This window comes from Oncorhynchus gorbuscha, linkage group LG10 (assembly GCF_021184085.1).
Source record: "Oncorhynchus gorbuscha isolate QuinsamMale2020 ecotype Even-year linkage group LG10, OgorEven_v1.0, whole genome shotgun sequence".
NCBI classification, from domain to species: Eukaryota; Metazoa; Chordata; class Actinopteri; order Salmoniformes; family Salmonidae; genus Oncorhynchus; species Oncorhynchus gorbuscha.
In genome coordinates, this window is record NC_060182.1 from 46,601,828 (window position 1) to 46,618,665 (window position 16,838).

At 40.9% G+C, this 16,838-nt stretch overlaps 1 protein-coding gene across 1 annotated transcript in view; it reads right to left on the bottom strand.

The window, feature by feature from the left end:
- Positions 1 to 229: 229 nt before the first annotated feature.
- Positions 230 to 16,838, bottom strand: part of LOC124046188 (choline/ethanolaminephosphotransferase 1-like) — a 30,475-nt gene continuing 13,866 nt past the window's right edge. Inside the window, exons 3-9 of the mRNA XM_046366294.1 lie at positions 16,537 to 16,684; positions 9,426 to 9,567; positions 6,390 to 6,474; positions 5,887 to 6,018; positions 2,195 to 2,353; positions 1,777 to 1,902; positions 230 to 1,449 (exon numbers count right to left, since the gene is read on the bottom strand). Of these exons, the coding sequence (XP_046222250.1) occupies positions 1,306 to 1,449; positions 1,777 to 1,902; positions 2,195 to 2,353; positions 5,887 to 6,018; positions 6,390 to 6,474; positions 9,426 to 9,567; positions 16,537 to 16,684 (936 nt within the window). The 3' untranslated portion in view covers positions 230 to 1,305. The remainder of the gene's footprint in view (positions 1,450 to 1,776; positions 1,903 to 2,194; positions 2,354 to 5,886; positions 6,019 to 6,389; positions 6,475 to 9,425; positions 9,568 to 16,536; positions 16,685 to 16,838) is intronic.

Consider the following 16,838-nt stretch of genomic DNA (forward strand, 5'->3'; position numbering starts at 1 on the left):
ATGTTAGAACTAGGAAAAATGGGGCTAGAATGAACGTGTGTTTGTCCCTCTGAAACATCATTCTCTCCCCACTCTAGTGAAAGTTTTTCTCCAATTATGCGGTCTTCCAATAGCCTCTATATCTGTTATAAATATAGCAAATTGTTATTTTACATAAGCTTGTTTATTCAAAAATGTATTTTCTTTGACAAAGTAACAATTTTGACCAAACAAAAAAATGACAGAAGCATTTTTAACGGCCAACGATTGAGTCACCCTTCGCATTTTATTTTCAAAATCTCTGCATTTATCAGAAATGACAAACAATCCAAGGGGGAAAAAATGTACGTTTGAATGGATGTTTCGATTGGTTGAACCCCATCAGAGATATTGGCTGTGACCACTACAGTGGGTTGTAAATGCCCATCCCATGCATATGATACACACGAGAACAATGACCAAGTTCTACTCTTGTTATGAGACATTAGCTGCAGACATTTGAATACTCTGTGCGTCACTGTTTGATATAAGGTAAAAGGCATTCCTTAACTTTTGCAGAAAAAAAACATTCCTTATGTTTGAACATGGACGGGTACTGCGTCCATCCGTACGGACATAGTTCTAACGTTTAATACTTGGTTAATGACGAGACCTCAGAATGCAGTACACAGAACTACACCTTGAACAGAGGACTAATGTTTTCTCTGGAGTGGAACAAGTAGTTGTACGTAGAGAAGCTAAACTAGTACCAATACTGAAAGAACAGAGACATTTAAATTCAGTCATACTGCTCTGACACATTAATAAACTGTAGGTGTTTTTCCTGTAGATAAATATAATATTATAATATTACTTGGTTAGGTATAACCTGCTCCTTCCCATGGATAACATTTAATTCAGTTTAAAAAATAGCTAATACACAGATAGTGGCAACACGGTTATAGTAAGCAACATTAACCCCTATCCATAAAGTTTGGTTAGACAACTAATTCTCAAATAGTTTGTTACCAAATAACGGGGTGCTCTTATGACAAACTAAACAAAACCCCTTTCTCTTCGGTTATGAACCTTTAACACCAAAACAACACAACATCGGCAAAAACAGAGCATTATTGCACAACAAATAGATTGAAATAAATTATTTCCATTTTTTTCCACCACCCTCAATGTATTCATAATTTCATTGGCTAATACATTCGTAGAGAAACCGCCTCCCAATTTGTCTCATCCAATGGGAATCCTGTGGTGACAAGGGGGAAGCGGTAGAGGTACACCCACCAACTTCATCTCCGTACTGACAGTGTCACCAGACCAGGGACACAAGTGTCACCACACATCTTTGCCTGACTGGGAGGCAGCAATGGGCCGCAGATTGGGGGGTTTGATCTTGAACACAAAGATGTGCAGGTGAGAAGCGATCTGGTTGCATACGCTGACGCAGTAGCGCACCAGGTCAAAGATGGACAGGAACTAGAGAGAAACAAGACAGAGGGTGGATGTCAAAGTCAATTTAAGGCTCCCTATATACAAAACTGGTTGTGTTTATTATATGGTCAATCATCTTTTGAATAAATTCCCCTTGAAAAGGTATTTGATTAGGATCCCATTAGCTGCTGCCAAGGCAGGCGCTACTCCTCCTGGGGTCCAAAAAAAATAAAAATAATAAATGGCACAAATCTAAGCTAGGGATCTACATTGTACTGCAAAATAAGTTAAAAGGGGAAATCCTAACTTTCATTTAGGTTTCAATTGGCTTGGTACGTGCACATGGATGAACCGATTGAGGTGTAGCCTTACTAGTGCCACCCAGAGGACCAAGTACTCGTCTATGATGCTGTTAAAATACTGGTCCAAGAAGAGCAGCCCTGGCCCCAGGTAAGCCAAGTCATGGAGAGACATCTCACTTTTGGTCATATGAGCCACCTGTAAAACAAATATATACAAATAAGATGGGGCAGTGTTAAGTTAAACAAGGAAAAACAAGACGAGTTGGTATGCCAATTTGCTGAATAAGGAATCCCAGATTTGAGCTTTAACCCTAAGTTAACACAACTAAAACAGGGCACATTAGGCCAATGTTCCAACATCCACACCAACATACTATTTAGAATGAAGCAAAAGATTGGACATGTATTCCAAGTGGTATACTAGTGTGGATTTGGAAAGTAACCAGGCCCATTCAGTGTTTAATGTTTCAGACCATCTGCTTCCTCACCACTAGCTTGTTGGTGATCTTGGCCGACACAAACCCAAAGGCCAGGACGTAGAGACAGGGGTGCTTCTCAAACAGCTGGGACGCAGACTTTTTGTAGATCATAATAGCCAGAGTGATAACTGACCCTATGTGGAAGAACGGTGACAGGACACTCGTTCCCTGAGGAAGACAACGGGACATGGATGTCACAATCACTGTACCTAGCTGAAAATCTTCTCTAAAGTGATCAATAAACTGCACGGTAAAGGTCTGCAGAGCAGTCAGTGGCATGGCTGAAACAAATGGGGAAAAGTCCAGGCATGATAGGCATCCACTTTCACCATTTTATGGAGGCAAAGAAATGAAAAATGGTATTTAAAGAGCGCATGCCACCAGAAAGCTGGGTGGCAGGTAGCCTAGTGGTTAGAGCATTGGACTAGTAACCGGAAGGTTGCAAGATCGAATCCCCGATCTGACAAGGTAAAAATCTGTCATTCGCCCCTGAACAAGGCAGTTAACCCAATGTTCCTAGGCCGTCATTGAAAATAAGAATGTGTTCTTAACTGACTTGCCTAGTTAAATAAAGGTTAAATAAAATAAAGCAACATCTTGATTTGAAAATGTCCTATGCGGCATCGATATGAGTCAGACAAATGTATTCTAGTGTTAAAAATTACTAAAAGTGTAAATAATCATTTTGATCAAAGTCAATCATCCAAAATGATTTTAATTTTTTATTTTGTATTTATTAGGATTCCCAAATACTCTTCCTGGGGTCCAAACAGGAAACAAAACAATTAAAATACATAATATAATATACACAGCGTGTATAAAACATTAGGAACACCTGCTCTTTCCATGACAGACTGACCAGCTGAATCCAGGTGAAAGCTATTATCCCTAATTGATGTCACCAGTTAAATCCACACCAATATCCTGTTATTATTTGAGATATTCAAGTATTCTGTGTTTGAGATGACAAACAAACATCATATCCCATTTACAACAACCGAAAAGGCTTGTATCCCAGTTATAAGAAACCCAGGTAAGATGCCTGGGATATGCTGATCTAAAATGGGATACTGTGGCATGTTAACATCTTATGCTGTTTACTGTTGTTTATGCGGTCTGCGCAGGCAGTGTCTCATATCACGGGTGGTGTGTTTTCACCTGAGTGTCAAACAAATCACTTCAAAAAGTATGCTACCTGCTCAGTTCGATACACCATAATACTTTATCTACGTAATTTCCTGTTTCTGCCTCACACTTTAGAAACAGGAGATGGCTCCTCACCTATGAGCTATTCTTGCCAGGCCACTTACTTACATAACACAATATGTCTGTCTCTTCACAGTCCCTGTTGTGGCATAAGGTGTTATTTCATCTGGTTTTTGAATCTGTTTTTATTGCTAGCTTGAGTTACCTGGAGTGGCAGCGAGTTCCATGTAGTCATGGCTCTGTCATGGAATGAAGGGGACCGTAATGGTTTTCCTTGGGTTGGGTTTATTTGAATCATATCCACATGCCCACAGCTGGCATCACCCAAGTAATCATCAATTAGGAACATAGCTGCAAGCAACCTGATCGTTATGCCCATGGTCAATTTGGTGTGGCATTAGATATCCCGATGGGGCTAGTTGGGGACAATCAATAATGTACATGGCACAATATTTTAAAAGGTCAATAACTCAACATTTCAATGGCTTAACCTCAAAACTATGAAATGTATATACAAATATGGAAAACATTTAAATGTGCAACATGAAAACAATCTGTTTTATTTACATTGTGTAATTTATTTATGTTCCCCACTATCCCCAACTTTTCCATGGTCGCACACTAGTCAGCTAAAGCTAATTGGCGAAATAATTTGGCTAACTCTTCCCACCTGCGAACACACACACACACACACACACACACACACACACACACACACACACACACACACACACACACACACACACACACACACACACACACACACACACACACACACACACACACACACACACACACACACACACACACACACACACACACACACACACACACCCGAAACCAACTCTCATTTGAATTCAGCCATGGCCGCTAGCGTTTCTTTAAAAAACTAATCTAAAACGACGCCAAATCAGGAAGTGCAGGCGCCTTTTAAACATTAGAAAAGACTGGCTATTCCATTTTTTATGGAATATCTACATAGGCATACAGAGGCCCATTATCAGCAACCATCATTCCTGTGTTAGGAAACTCTTTTGCAATTGTTAGCACAGCTGAAAACTGTTGTTCTGATTAAAGAAGCAATGCAACTGGCCTTCTTTAGACTAGTTGAGTATCTGGAGCATCAGCATTTGTGGGTTCGATTACAGGCTCAAAATGGCCAGAAACAAAGAACTTTCTTCTGAAACTCGTCAGTCTATTATTTTTCTGAGAAATGAAGGCTATTCCATATGAGAAATTGCCAAGAAACTGAAGATCTCGTACAACGCTGTGTACTACTCCCTTCACAGAACAGCACAAACTGGCCCTAACCAGAATAGAAAAAGGAGTGGGAGGCCCCGGTGCACAACTGAGCAAGATGACAAGTACATTTGAGTGTCTGTATTGAGAAACAGACGCCTCACAAGTCCTCAACTGGCAGCTTAATTAAATAGTACCCGCGAAACACCAGTCTCAATATCAACAGTGAAGAGGAGACTCCGGGATGCTGGCCTTCTAGGCAGAGTTGCAAAGAAAAAGCCATATCTCAGACTGGCCAATAAAAATAAAAGATTAAGATGGGCAAAAGATGAAGATTGGAAAAAACTGTTATGGACAGACGAATATAAGTTTGAGGTGTTCGGATCACAAATATCATTCGTGTGACGCAGAAAAAATGAAAATATGCTGGGGGAGAGCTTGACGCCATTTGTCAAGCATGTTGGAGGCAATGTGATAGTCTGGGGGTGCTTTGGTGGTGGTAAAGTGGGAGATTTGTACAGGGTAAAAGGGATCTTAAAGAAGGAAGGCTATCACTCCATTTTGCAACGCCATACCATACCCTGTGGACGGCGCTTAATTGGAGTCAATTTCCTCCTACAAGACAATGACCCAAAGCACAGCTCCAAACAATGCAAGAACTATTTAGGGAAGAAGCAGCCAGCTGGTATTCTGTCTATAATGGAGTGGCCGGCACAGTCACTGGATCTGAACCCTATTGAGCTGTTGTGGGAGCAGCTTGACCATATGGTACGTAAGAAGTTCCCATGAAGCCAATCCATGGGCACATTTGGTGTGGGGGTTTGCCTTGCTCAAGGGTACAATAGTAGGAAATAGCATCTAGGATTTGATACGTGCAACCCTCCATTTGCCAGCTCACTACCCACCAGATTTTTCCCATCAGACCTTTGCCTCTACCCGCTAGGCTACCTGCCGCCACAGCAGGCTGCCAAGGGGAGGATGGCTCATAAGAATGGCTGGAACCAAGCAAATGGAATGGCATCAAACACGTGTTTGATACCATTCCACATCTTCTGCTCCAGCCATTACAATGAGCCATGTCCTCCCCAATTAAGGTACCACCAACCTTCTGTAACTGTCACCCATATCATATTACTACCTGTTGAAATAACCAATACAATGAGCAGCAGGACTGTAAACCTTCCTTCCTAGACTGTAACTTAGCCATACAATTCAACTGGATCCTCATCAGCAAGGATGGATCACGTCTTACTTACCGCTATGGTTGATCCGTTCTTTCCTACACCTCCCGTGAATATGACCCGGAAGTAGTTGGTGCAGGAAAAGATGGCTCCTGCCACAGTGAGGATGGCTGGAATGATCTTAATCTGGATGTTCACCCCAGGGATCTGTGTGTGTTAGGGAGATTAGTAAGAGCCCTGTTCCAATACTTTCGAAATGCATCCTTCCTACCATCCTTTAAGTAAAGACAGATCAGAATTTGTTGGATTGGTGAAAGTAATAGGGCTGTAACCTGGCTTTCACCTATCCAATCACTTATTAGATTTGTGCTCACCTCCAGGAAAGAAGGAAAGGATGCATTTCTGAAGTATTCACACAAACATGAACCAGGACGTGAGTCTGAACACTTCAACCAACATGCCAGATCAACTGCATCAAACTACAATGCATGTAATTATTAGCATTAGTGTCATTTTTAAAAATCCAAGCAGTAGAAACAGGCCATAATTTGCTGAATCAAATGGGTTAAATGCATTACCAAGAACTGCCAAAAAGCTGATCCTCCGATGGCAGCCAGCAAATACATGATTATAATGAAGAACTGCACTTCAGTCACATCAATGCTGAACGGGCAGAGAGACAGAGGAATCATGAGCAACCATTAGTGATTTCACATATCACTCATGAAAAACAACATGCACATAGCACCCCCTAGCAGGTCCTGCACAAACTGTACCCATTCCTCTTGGTTGTGAATTAGAGGTCGACCGATACCGATTATTGGAGTACCAAAAAAGCCGATACCAATTCATCGGCCGATTTAAAAAATAAAAATACAAATAAATATTTAATAATGACAATTACAACGATACTGAATTAACACTTATTTTAACTTAATATAAAACATCAATAAAATCAATTTAGCCTCAAGTAAATAATAAAACATGTTCAATTTGGTTTAAATAATGCAAAAACAAAGTGTTGAAGAAGAAAGTAATATGTGTCATGTGAAAATGTGTGCCATGTAAAATATGTGCCATGTAAAAAAAGCTAACATTTAAGTTCCTTGCTCAGAACATGAGAACATATGAAAGTTGGTGGTTCCTTTTAACATGAGACTTCTATATTCCAAGGTAAGAGGTTTTAGGTTGTAGTTAATATAGTATTTATAGCACTATTTCTCTCTATACCATTTGTATTTCATATACCTTTGACTATTGGATGTTCTTATAGGCACTATAGTATTGCCAGTGTAACAGTATATCTTCCGTCCCCCTCCTCGCCCCTACCTGGGCTCGAACCAGGAACACAGCCACACTCGAAGCATCGTTACCCTTCACATAAGCCGCGGCCCTTGCAGAGAAAGGGGAATAACTACTCCAAGTCTCAGAGCGAGGGACATTTGAAACAGTATTAGCGCACACCCAGCTAACAAGCTAGCCATTTCACATTGGCTACACCAGCCATTAGGCTTGAAGTCATAAACAGCGCTGTGCTTGCGAAGAGCTGCTGGCAAAACGCACGAAAGTGCTGTTTGAATGAATGATTATGGGCCTGCTGCTGCTCAGTCAGACTGCTCTATCAAATCAGACTTAATTATAACATAATAACACACAGAAATACGAGCCTTTGGTCATTTAATATAATCGAATCCGGAAACTATCATTTCGAAAACAAAACGTTTATTATTTCAGTGAAATACGGAACCGTTCTGTATTTTATCTAACGGGTGGCATCCCTAAGTCTAAATATTCTTGTTGCATTGCACAACCTTCAATGTATGTCATAATTACGTAAAATTCTGGCAAATTAGTTCGCAATGAGCCAGGCAGCCCAAACTGTTGCACATAACCCTGACTCTGCGTGCAATGAACGCAAGAGAAATGACACAATTTCACCTGATTAATATTGCCTGCTAAACTGGATTGGTAGTTATAACTAGTGATTATGATTGATTGTTTTTTATAAGACAAGTTTAATGCTAGTTAGCAATTTACCTTGGCTTCTACTGCATTCGTGTAACAGGCAGGCTACTCGTGGAGTGCAATGGTTAGAGCGTTGGACTAGTTAACTGTGCGGTTGCAAAATTGGAACCCCTGACAAGGTGAAAATCTGTCGTTCTGCCCCTGAACAAGGCATTTAACCCACAGTTCCTAGGCAGTCATTGAAAATAAGAATGTGTTCTTAACTGACTTGCCTAGATAAACAAAAGGTATAAAAAAAATTTTTTTTAAATAATCGGAAATCGGCACCCAAAAATACTGATTTCCGATTGAAATCGGCCCTAATTAATCGGCCATTCCGATTAATCGGTCGACCTCTAATGTGAATGTGTGTGTGTGTAGAGTGTGGAGAACATTTCCCTTGAAAGGCTGAGAGGAACCTGATCTGTTAAAGTTTTTTTAGTTGTTCTGTCTGACAACCTACTTAGCGCTTACTTACTCTGTGAAGGGCTTACATCATATCAAATCATATTGTTAAATAAAATCAACCATACTCCAAGGACATTCATCGCTTGTCATTGTGGTTGTTCCCGAAAGCCAATCGGATTAGCCAATGTTGATATGTGAAGTTCCATCAAAATCTAAATCAGCTGCTAATGTCCTGGTGTCTACGTCAACACGGCTGCTGGTACAGAAATGTACTGGGTGAACAAGCTGTCATGACAGACCTATCGTTATTAAAAACAATCAGAATAAACATGTTTAGTTTGAGGTCGAAATATAGCCATTGATCTTAAAGCTTTGCACCAATGGTGGTGGTGGGCCCAAAATTTGTCGTAAATTGTAACTTAAATTATAAGATTTATGTGAATTCATCATCTCTCTGCTTCCTAAAATTACTCCAGTGGTCAACAGAGATGAACGTAATCTAGGATATCTCACATCTAATCAAATTGAGCCACCTCTATCAAATACCAAATGACAGTATCAAAGCGATGTGAGAACGAATGAAACAGGGTCTATAAGAAAGTTGTCCTATTGCACAGGAATGGTTGGTGTTGGCGATGGGGGCAGTCTGTGCAGGAAGTGGGGCCTGATTGGACACAAAGGTTATCTTCAACAGGGAAGTCACGCGGATTATGCTCTCGTTTTACCGTTAAGTTCCAGAACCCGGGCCCAAACGTGGCTGTGCATGTCTAACATAGCTACACGATCAGATACCCTGACATCAAATCTGCCCACCAGGAAAAAGACAAGGTAGCTCTGTGACATGGCTAGATAGACACTGGGTTAAAACCTGGCTATGAAATAAACATCTCCCTACATGTAGGCCTATGACAAAACAGCATGTGGTTACTAAATGTTCCCATGGTTGCATACATACTAGACAAATACTAAAGAGTGCGATGACATAGCCATTTTATTCAAACATTTCAGGACCCGTGTTCATAAAGCGTCTCAGAGAACTGATATAGGATCAGTTTTGCCTTTTTGTTCAGAAAGAATACGAAGGGGGACCTGATCCTAGATCAACACTCCTACGCTGAGACGCTTTATGAACACGGCCCCTGGAACATCAGGCATGATGCTCTTGTCCTCCTGCCTTGTTATTGCCTCCCCCACTCACTCACATGCCAAAGCGCAGGGTGCCTGATACGTAGGTCTGCCAGTGGGCACAGTAGAACATGAACATGCCGGCAAAGCAGCAGAAGAACATCCAGTCGGGGTTAGTGCCAAGCTGGACGGCGATACAGGTACCCAGGACCACAAACACTGAGGGAGGGGCAGAGAAGGAAGTCCGAGAGAGAAAATGAGTGAGTGAGAGAAAGATTCAAAAGAGGCAGGTATCCTCCAGCCTGAGTGTCTGTTTGTGCCATCATGCTAACTCCTTCTCATTCATTGTAATGGCACAAGTTTGGCTTGACAATGACAGCAATCAATGGGGTTGGCAAGAGCACAAATATATCTGGCACCAGGCTATTATCCTTACTGTACTTAATTGTGTGTGGAAATGAACATGAGTAAGAAACATGTATTTTACTGTGGGTCAAGTACCAGTGACATCAATGGATGCAGAGAGGGAAAGAGAGAGAGTGACAGAGAGAGAGAAAAGTTCAATTACACAAGAAAAAAATAATATAATACTACACTGAACAAAAATATAAAACGCAGCATGTAGTGTTGGTCCCATGTTTCATGAGCCGAAATAAAATATCCCAGAAATTTTGCAGATGCACAAAAGCGTATTCTCTCATTTTGTACACAAATTTGTTTACATCCCTGTTTGTGAGCATTTCTTCTTTGCCAAGATAAATCATACACCTGATAGGTGTGGCATATCAAGAAGCTGATTAAACAGCATGATCATTACACAGGTGCACATGCTGGGGACAATAAAAGGCCACTAAAATGTGCAGTTGTGTCACACAATGCCACCGATGTCAGTCAAGTTGAGGGAGTGTGCAATTGGCATGCTGACTGCAGGAATGTCCACCACAGCTGTTGCCAGAGAATTTGTTTTAGAAAATTCCGTAGTACGTCCAACTGGCCTCACAGCAGTTTGCTGATGTCAATGTTGTGAACAGAGTGCCCCATGGTGGGGTTATGGTATGGGCAAACATAAGCTATGGACAATGAACACAATTGCATTTTATCATTGGCAATTTGAATGCACAGAGATACCGTGATGAGATCCTGAGGCCAATTGTGAGGCTCATTATTTTAAAGGTATATGTGACCAACAGATGCATATCTGTATTCCCAGTCATGTGAAATCCATAGATTAGGGCCTAATTAATTTAATTTCAATTGACTGATTTCCTTATATGAACTAACTCAGTAAAATCTTTGAAATTGCTGCATGTTGCATTTATACTTTTGTTCAGTATAATAATAAGTGGGACTTATTTAAATTGGACTTTACAATTGTAGAAATTAAACAACAAATAAACAGTAGTCAAAACATCAGACTAAACAAAAACAAAGAGAGGGGTGGGCTCAAGGAAGGGAAAGAGTGTGATGTAACAGTGTATGGGGAGGGTAGGGGTTTGTATACAAACCCAGATAGGGTAAGATACGAACATGTTTTAGGGTAATGGATAGGGTGAGGGTTTGGGTTAGGTGATACAATAGGACATCTGTGGATTAGGTGAAGGAGGGGTTGAGATCAGGAGGTCAGGTCAGATCTCTTGAAGGGAGAAATAATGGGTTTATTATCCTGTTACTCTCTTCCTGTCGAAACATACGATGTAAGGATTGGAGAGATGGAGGGGTGTCTAAAGTGGAGTATATATACTGTACACACTTGTGATGGTGAGAACATGTTTTGCCTGAATTACATTTGTAACAACCCTTTGGGAAGAATTAAACTTGGTTAAGCTTCTCTAGTGTCCATGAGTTATTTACTCTGAAAAATGAGAACTTAACAGAGGTGGGGTGGGGGGGTAAGGTGGTGAAAGGTTTTGTAGGTTAGAAGGAGTATCTTGCAATCAATGCGTTGGGCGACAGGGAGACAGTGGAGTTCACGGATTACAAGGCTGATGTGCTGCACAGGACCCACAGTGTGGGTGAGAAGTCGGGCTGCAGAGTTTTGAACTATTTGGAGCTTATGGCGGGAGTTGAGTTGATGCCGGAGAGTAGTGTGTTGCAATAGTTAAGACTGGAAGAGATTAATGCATGTATGAGGGTTTCAGCGGAGAGGACAGGAGAGATAGGACCTTAATCTGGCAATGTTGCGGAGGTGGAAGAATGAGGATTTGACCATCTGTTTTATGTGGTGCTCAAAGGAGAGGGTGGATTCCAGAATTATGAGTTTGTGGGAAAGACAGTGGTGTCGTCAATGGTGAGGGTGCCAACTTTGGTAAGGGTGGGTTTGGTGCCTATGAAAAGGAGTTCTGTTTTATCACTGAGCTTGAGGGAGTTTTGTTGTATCCATGTTTTTATTGCAGAGAGGCAAGAATCAATAATATGGGTCAGAGGTGGGTTGAGGGATTTTGTGCCGAGGTAGATCTGTGTGTCATCAGCATAGCAGTGGAAGTCAACGTTGAAGTGATGGAGGATCTAACCAAAGGGGAGGATGTAAATTATGAATAGTAAGGGACCCAGCACAGAGCCCTGGGGGACACCCTGTGTAACCACAGCTGAGTCTGAGGTGTGGCCACTGACGGGAGTTCTAGCGGGTAAGGGAGACAGCAATAGTAAGTAGTTCAGATAGTTCAGACATGAATGATTCATTAGCTTTAAGAAGACGGTACACAAAGATAGTGGTCATGGAGAAGGATGATTTTTACCCCAATTAGTATACTGGTCAATTGTTTGGTCGTTAGGCTGTTGGTCGACTGAGATTGTTTTCGTCGAGCAGGAACAAATTATACACACACACCTACTCATTCAAGAGTTAATTTATTTGTACTAATTTCTACATTGTAGAATAATAGTGAAGACATCAAAACTATGAAATAACATATGGAATCATGTATTAACCAAAAAGTTAAATCAAAATATATTTGATATTTGATATTCTTAAAATAGCCACACTTTCCCTTGATTACAGCTTTGCACACTCTTGGCATTATCTCAACCAGCTTCATGAGGTAGACACCTGGAATGCATTTCAATTAACAGGTGTGCCTTCTTAAAAGTTAATTTGTGTAATTTCTTTCCTTCTTAGTGTGTGTTGTGACAAGGTAGAGGGGTATACAGAAGATAGCCCTTGCAAGAACAGCTCAAATAAGCAAAGAGAGATGAGTCTGTCATTACTTTAAGACAAGAAGGTCAGTCAATACAGAACATTTCAAGGACTTTGATAGTTTCTCCAAGTGCAGTCGCAAAAACCATTAAGCTCTATGATGATACTGGCTCTCATGAAGACTGCCACAGGAATGGAAGACCTAGAGTTATATCTGCTGCAGAGGATAAGTTCATTAGTTACCAGCCTCAGAAATTGCAGCCCAAATAAATGCTAACAGACACATTCAGCGCAAATAAAAGCAATACACATCTTAACATCAACTATTCAGAGGCGACTGCGTGAATAAGTCCTTCGTGGTCAAATTGCTGCCACGAAAAGGGTACTAAAGGACACCAATAAGAAGAAGATATTTACTTGGGCCAAGAAACATGGGCAATGGACATTAGAACGGTGGAAATGTGGCATTTGGTTTGGAGTCCAAATTGTAGATTTTTGGTTCCAACCGCCGTGTCTTTGTGAGACGTGGTGTGGGTGAACAGATGAGCTCCGCATGTTTGTTTACAACCGAAAAGCATGGAGGAGGAGGTGTGATGGGGTGGGGGTGCTTTGCTGGTGACACGGTCTGTGATTTATTTAAAATTCAAGGCACACTTAACCAGCATAGCTACCATAATATTATTCAGCAATAGGCCATCCCATCTGGTTTGTGCTTTGTCACACTATCATTTGTTTTTCAACAGGACAATGAAAATCCAACACACCATCAGGCGGTGTAAGGGCTATTTTACCAAAAAGGAGAGTGATGGAGTGGTGCATCAGATGACATGGCCTCCACAATCCCCCGATCTCAACCAAATTGAGATGGCTGCTTCTGCGGTCCGACTTATCCCAAACCAACAAGTGCTCAGCATATGTGGGAACTTCTTCAAGACTGTTGGAAAAGCATTCCAGGTGAAGCTGGTTGAGAGAATACCAAGAGCATGCAAAGCTGTCATCAAGGCAAAGGGTGGCTATTTAAAGAATCTTTTGTTTAACACGTTTTTGGTTACTACATGATTCCATGTGCGTTATTTCATAGTTTTGATGTCTTCACTATTATTCAACGATGTAGAAAATAGTAAAATAAAAGAAAAACCTTTGAATGAGTAGGTGTTCTAAAACTTTTGACCGGTAGTATGTAATGTAATATATAACACCTACTTATTCTAGGGTACTATATTACTATATAGGTACTATATTCCACACACACACACACACTACCAGTCAAACGGTTTAAACACAAACTCACTTCCTTGACAACAGCTCTGCATTGCTCCGCAAAGCGCAAGAAGTATGAATGCCCTGACTTCTGCTGAGGCCACATCGCCGGAAATGTTGTATGGACAACGCAGACGGCGGATTGACCATTCACCCAGATGCACAATGCTCTTCTCTCCAGAATGCGCTCTCTCCCACCAATTTGTGCACATTCATTGTGTCATAACTTCATTTTGTGAATTGTTTGCATTTGATCGTTAGTGTATATCAATTCCCCATTACATTTCACCAGTATTACATTTACCATCAATTCCTATCCTTTCTGATCTACAATGTTTGTTACTTTGGTTACGGTCATTTATTTTAATGCATTCAATATTATTCCAGTCTTCCTGTTCTCATTGTCAGAGTGGATACGTTGTTTGCAGAGCGCACAACCTATGCTACACTTTGAGAAAAAAAGTTGTGGTTTATTTAATTAATTCCATTTACGAGTTCTGTCAAATTTAGTCATTGTCTTTTGTTTTGAGCGCTCCTGTCGATGTTGAGTAAGGACGTTATAAATGTGCCCATTTGGGGATCTGATAGTATTTCTGATTGGCTTAACGCACCATCACTAATGACCCGTGGAGCATCTCAAAGTAATGTTGTTTTCTTCACGCAAACAAAGTCTGTTTTTACATACATTCCAATAGCTCCTCAATGTAATTGAAAAATCTTTCCAGCTCTCTCACTTTCAATAACCACTCAGCGTGAAAGGGAGAAATGTCATGCTCCGATACAGTGGATACGTCATAAAATAGGCTTCTTATCAGTGCTCGACTTGGACTGAAATACGTTCCGGTCCTCATTTTGGGTGTTGGTACTGTTTATATGTAGGTGCAGGAGCTCCACAATACTTTTGAGCTAATATTATATAAGAGGAACAGGAGCTCAAGCAGGAGAACATTTGAGGTGCCGGTACTCAGCTCCGGTGAGCTCCTGTTCAAGTCAAGCACTGCTTCTTATCCCTTGCGCAAATAGCATACAGCTGTGTCTGTCCTGAGCTCACAGGTGCAGGAAACTGAGGGCACAGAATATTCTATGCAAGTTTGCTAGCACAAGCTTTGGGCCAGATCCAAGTTGATACAATGTTTCAATGTAGACAAGCCATGTGTAGCCAATGTGATTTATAGGATATTTATATATTTTTTTAATCTGGAAATTTTCTACCTGCAAGCTGCATTGTTTTTATTTGTTGGCTTTATGTAGACTATTTTTACATAGTTGGCAATAAGTTACTTTTTACGTTTGTGTAATTTTCTTTTATATTTGGATATAATTTGTATTAACCACGACAATGACTGAGATATGAAGACATTATGAATTAAATGAAACTGTTTAATGAAAATGTGCATATGAAAACTATAAAAGGGCATGCAGATTGGTAGAAATTGTAAGAAATGGTCATTCCACGTGAGAAAGTTTGACTCCTCGTGTAGCCTATTAACAGCAACTTCAGGAGATAAATGGCAGAACCTGTGAAAGCCAGCTGGAGGAGAATGGTTGGGTTAGGTTAAGTTTTTTTTTCTTCTGGTTATATAGATCTCTGGTGCCCTCGAGACATCAAACCGTAAGTTTAAAGCATCAAACTAGCTCATTGCACATTAAATCTATATATGGAAAAATACACATTTAAAAATTGGGCAAACATTTGGTCAAAAGACCAGATGACTTTCGGTCTATATTTTTTTTTTTCAGAGGACAGCCCTAATGGAAATCATTCCGTTTATGAACGTACAGTTGAAGTCGGAAGTTTACATACACCTTAGCAAACTACATTTAAACTCAGTTTTTCCACAATTCTGCCCACAAATGTTTTATGGGATTGAGGTCAGGGCTTTGCGATGGCCACCCCAATACCTTGACATTGTTGTCCTTAAGCCATTTTGCTACAACTTTGGAAGTATGCTTGGGGTCATTGTCTATTTGGAAGACCAATTTGCGACCAAGCTTTAACTTCCTGACTGATGTCTTGAGATGTTGCTTCAATATATCCACATAATTTTCTGTCATCATGATGCCATCTACTTTGTGAAATCCACCAGTCCCTCCCGCAAAAAAGTACCCCCACAACATGATGCTGCCACCCCCATGCTTCACGGTGGGGGTGGTGTTCTTCAGCTTGCAAGCCTCCCCCTTTTCCTCCAAACATAACGATGGTCATTATGGCCAAACAGTTCTATTTCTGTTTCATCAGACCAGAGGACATTTCTCCAAAAAGTACGATCTTTGTACCCATGTGCAGTTGCAAACCATAAGCGGTATAACGGCTGCGTGGTCCCATGGTGTTTATACTTTCGTTGTTGTTTGTACAGATGAACGTGGTACCTTCAGGCCTTTGGAAATTGCTCCCACGGATGATCCAGACTTGTGGAGGTCTACAATTTATTTCTGAGGTCTTGGTTGATTTCTTTTGATTTTCCCCATGTCAAGCAAAGAGGCACTGAGTTTGAAGTTAGGCCCTGAAATTCATCCACAGGTACATATTCCACTAGTACCAACTAGTTTGTTAACAATAAATGTGGAGTGGTTGAAAAACTAGTTTTAATGACTCCAACCTAAGTGTATGTAAACTTCCGACTTCAACTGTAAGTGTATGTTGTTTATGTCTGCAAGTGTGTTATGTCTACATCTCCGTCTTAGAGTGCATGTTTGTAGGGGACTGAGAGCATTTTGTACTGTCCTTTGTAGTCTGTGAGTGTGTTCTGTATGTTTGAGACTGTATACACACGCTCCAGCACACACACACACACCTGTCGAGAGGGAGTCACAACCATGGTCAAAGAGCTCTCCCAGTGGGGTGCTGTTATTGGTGCGCCGTGCCTGCTTCCCATCGATGGCGTCCAGTGATTGGTAGATGAAGAGACCCACTGCACAAGACAGGTATGCCCACAGAGGTGCCTGAAAGGGAAAGTGCACAAACATTCAACATCATAAATGAGGAATCTCTCTATGGCATCAGAAACTTTCACAATAATATTATTAGTCTAGTGCTCGTCGACATTCACAGAAAAGCATGGGTTCAGCCTTCATGAACGTCATTTCCATGTTTGAG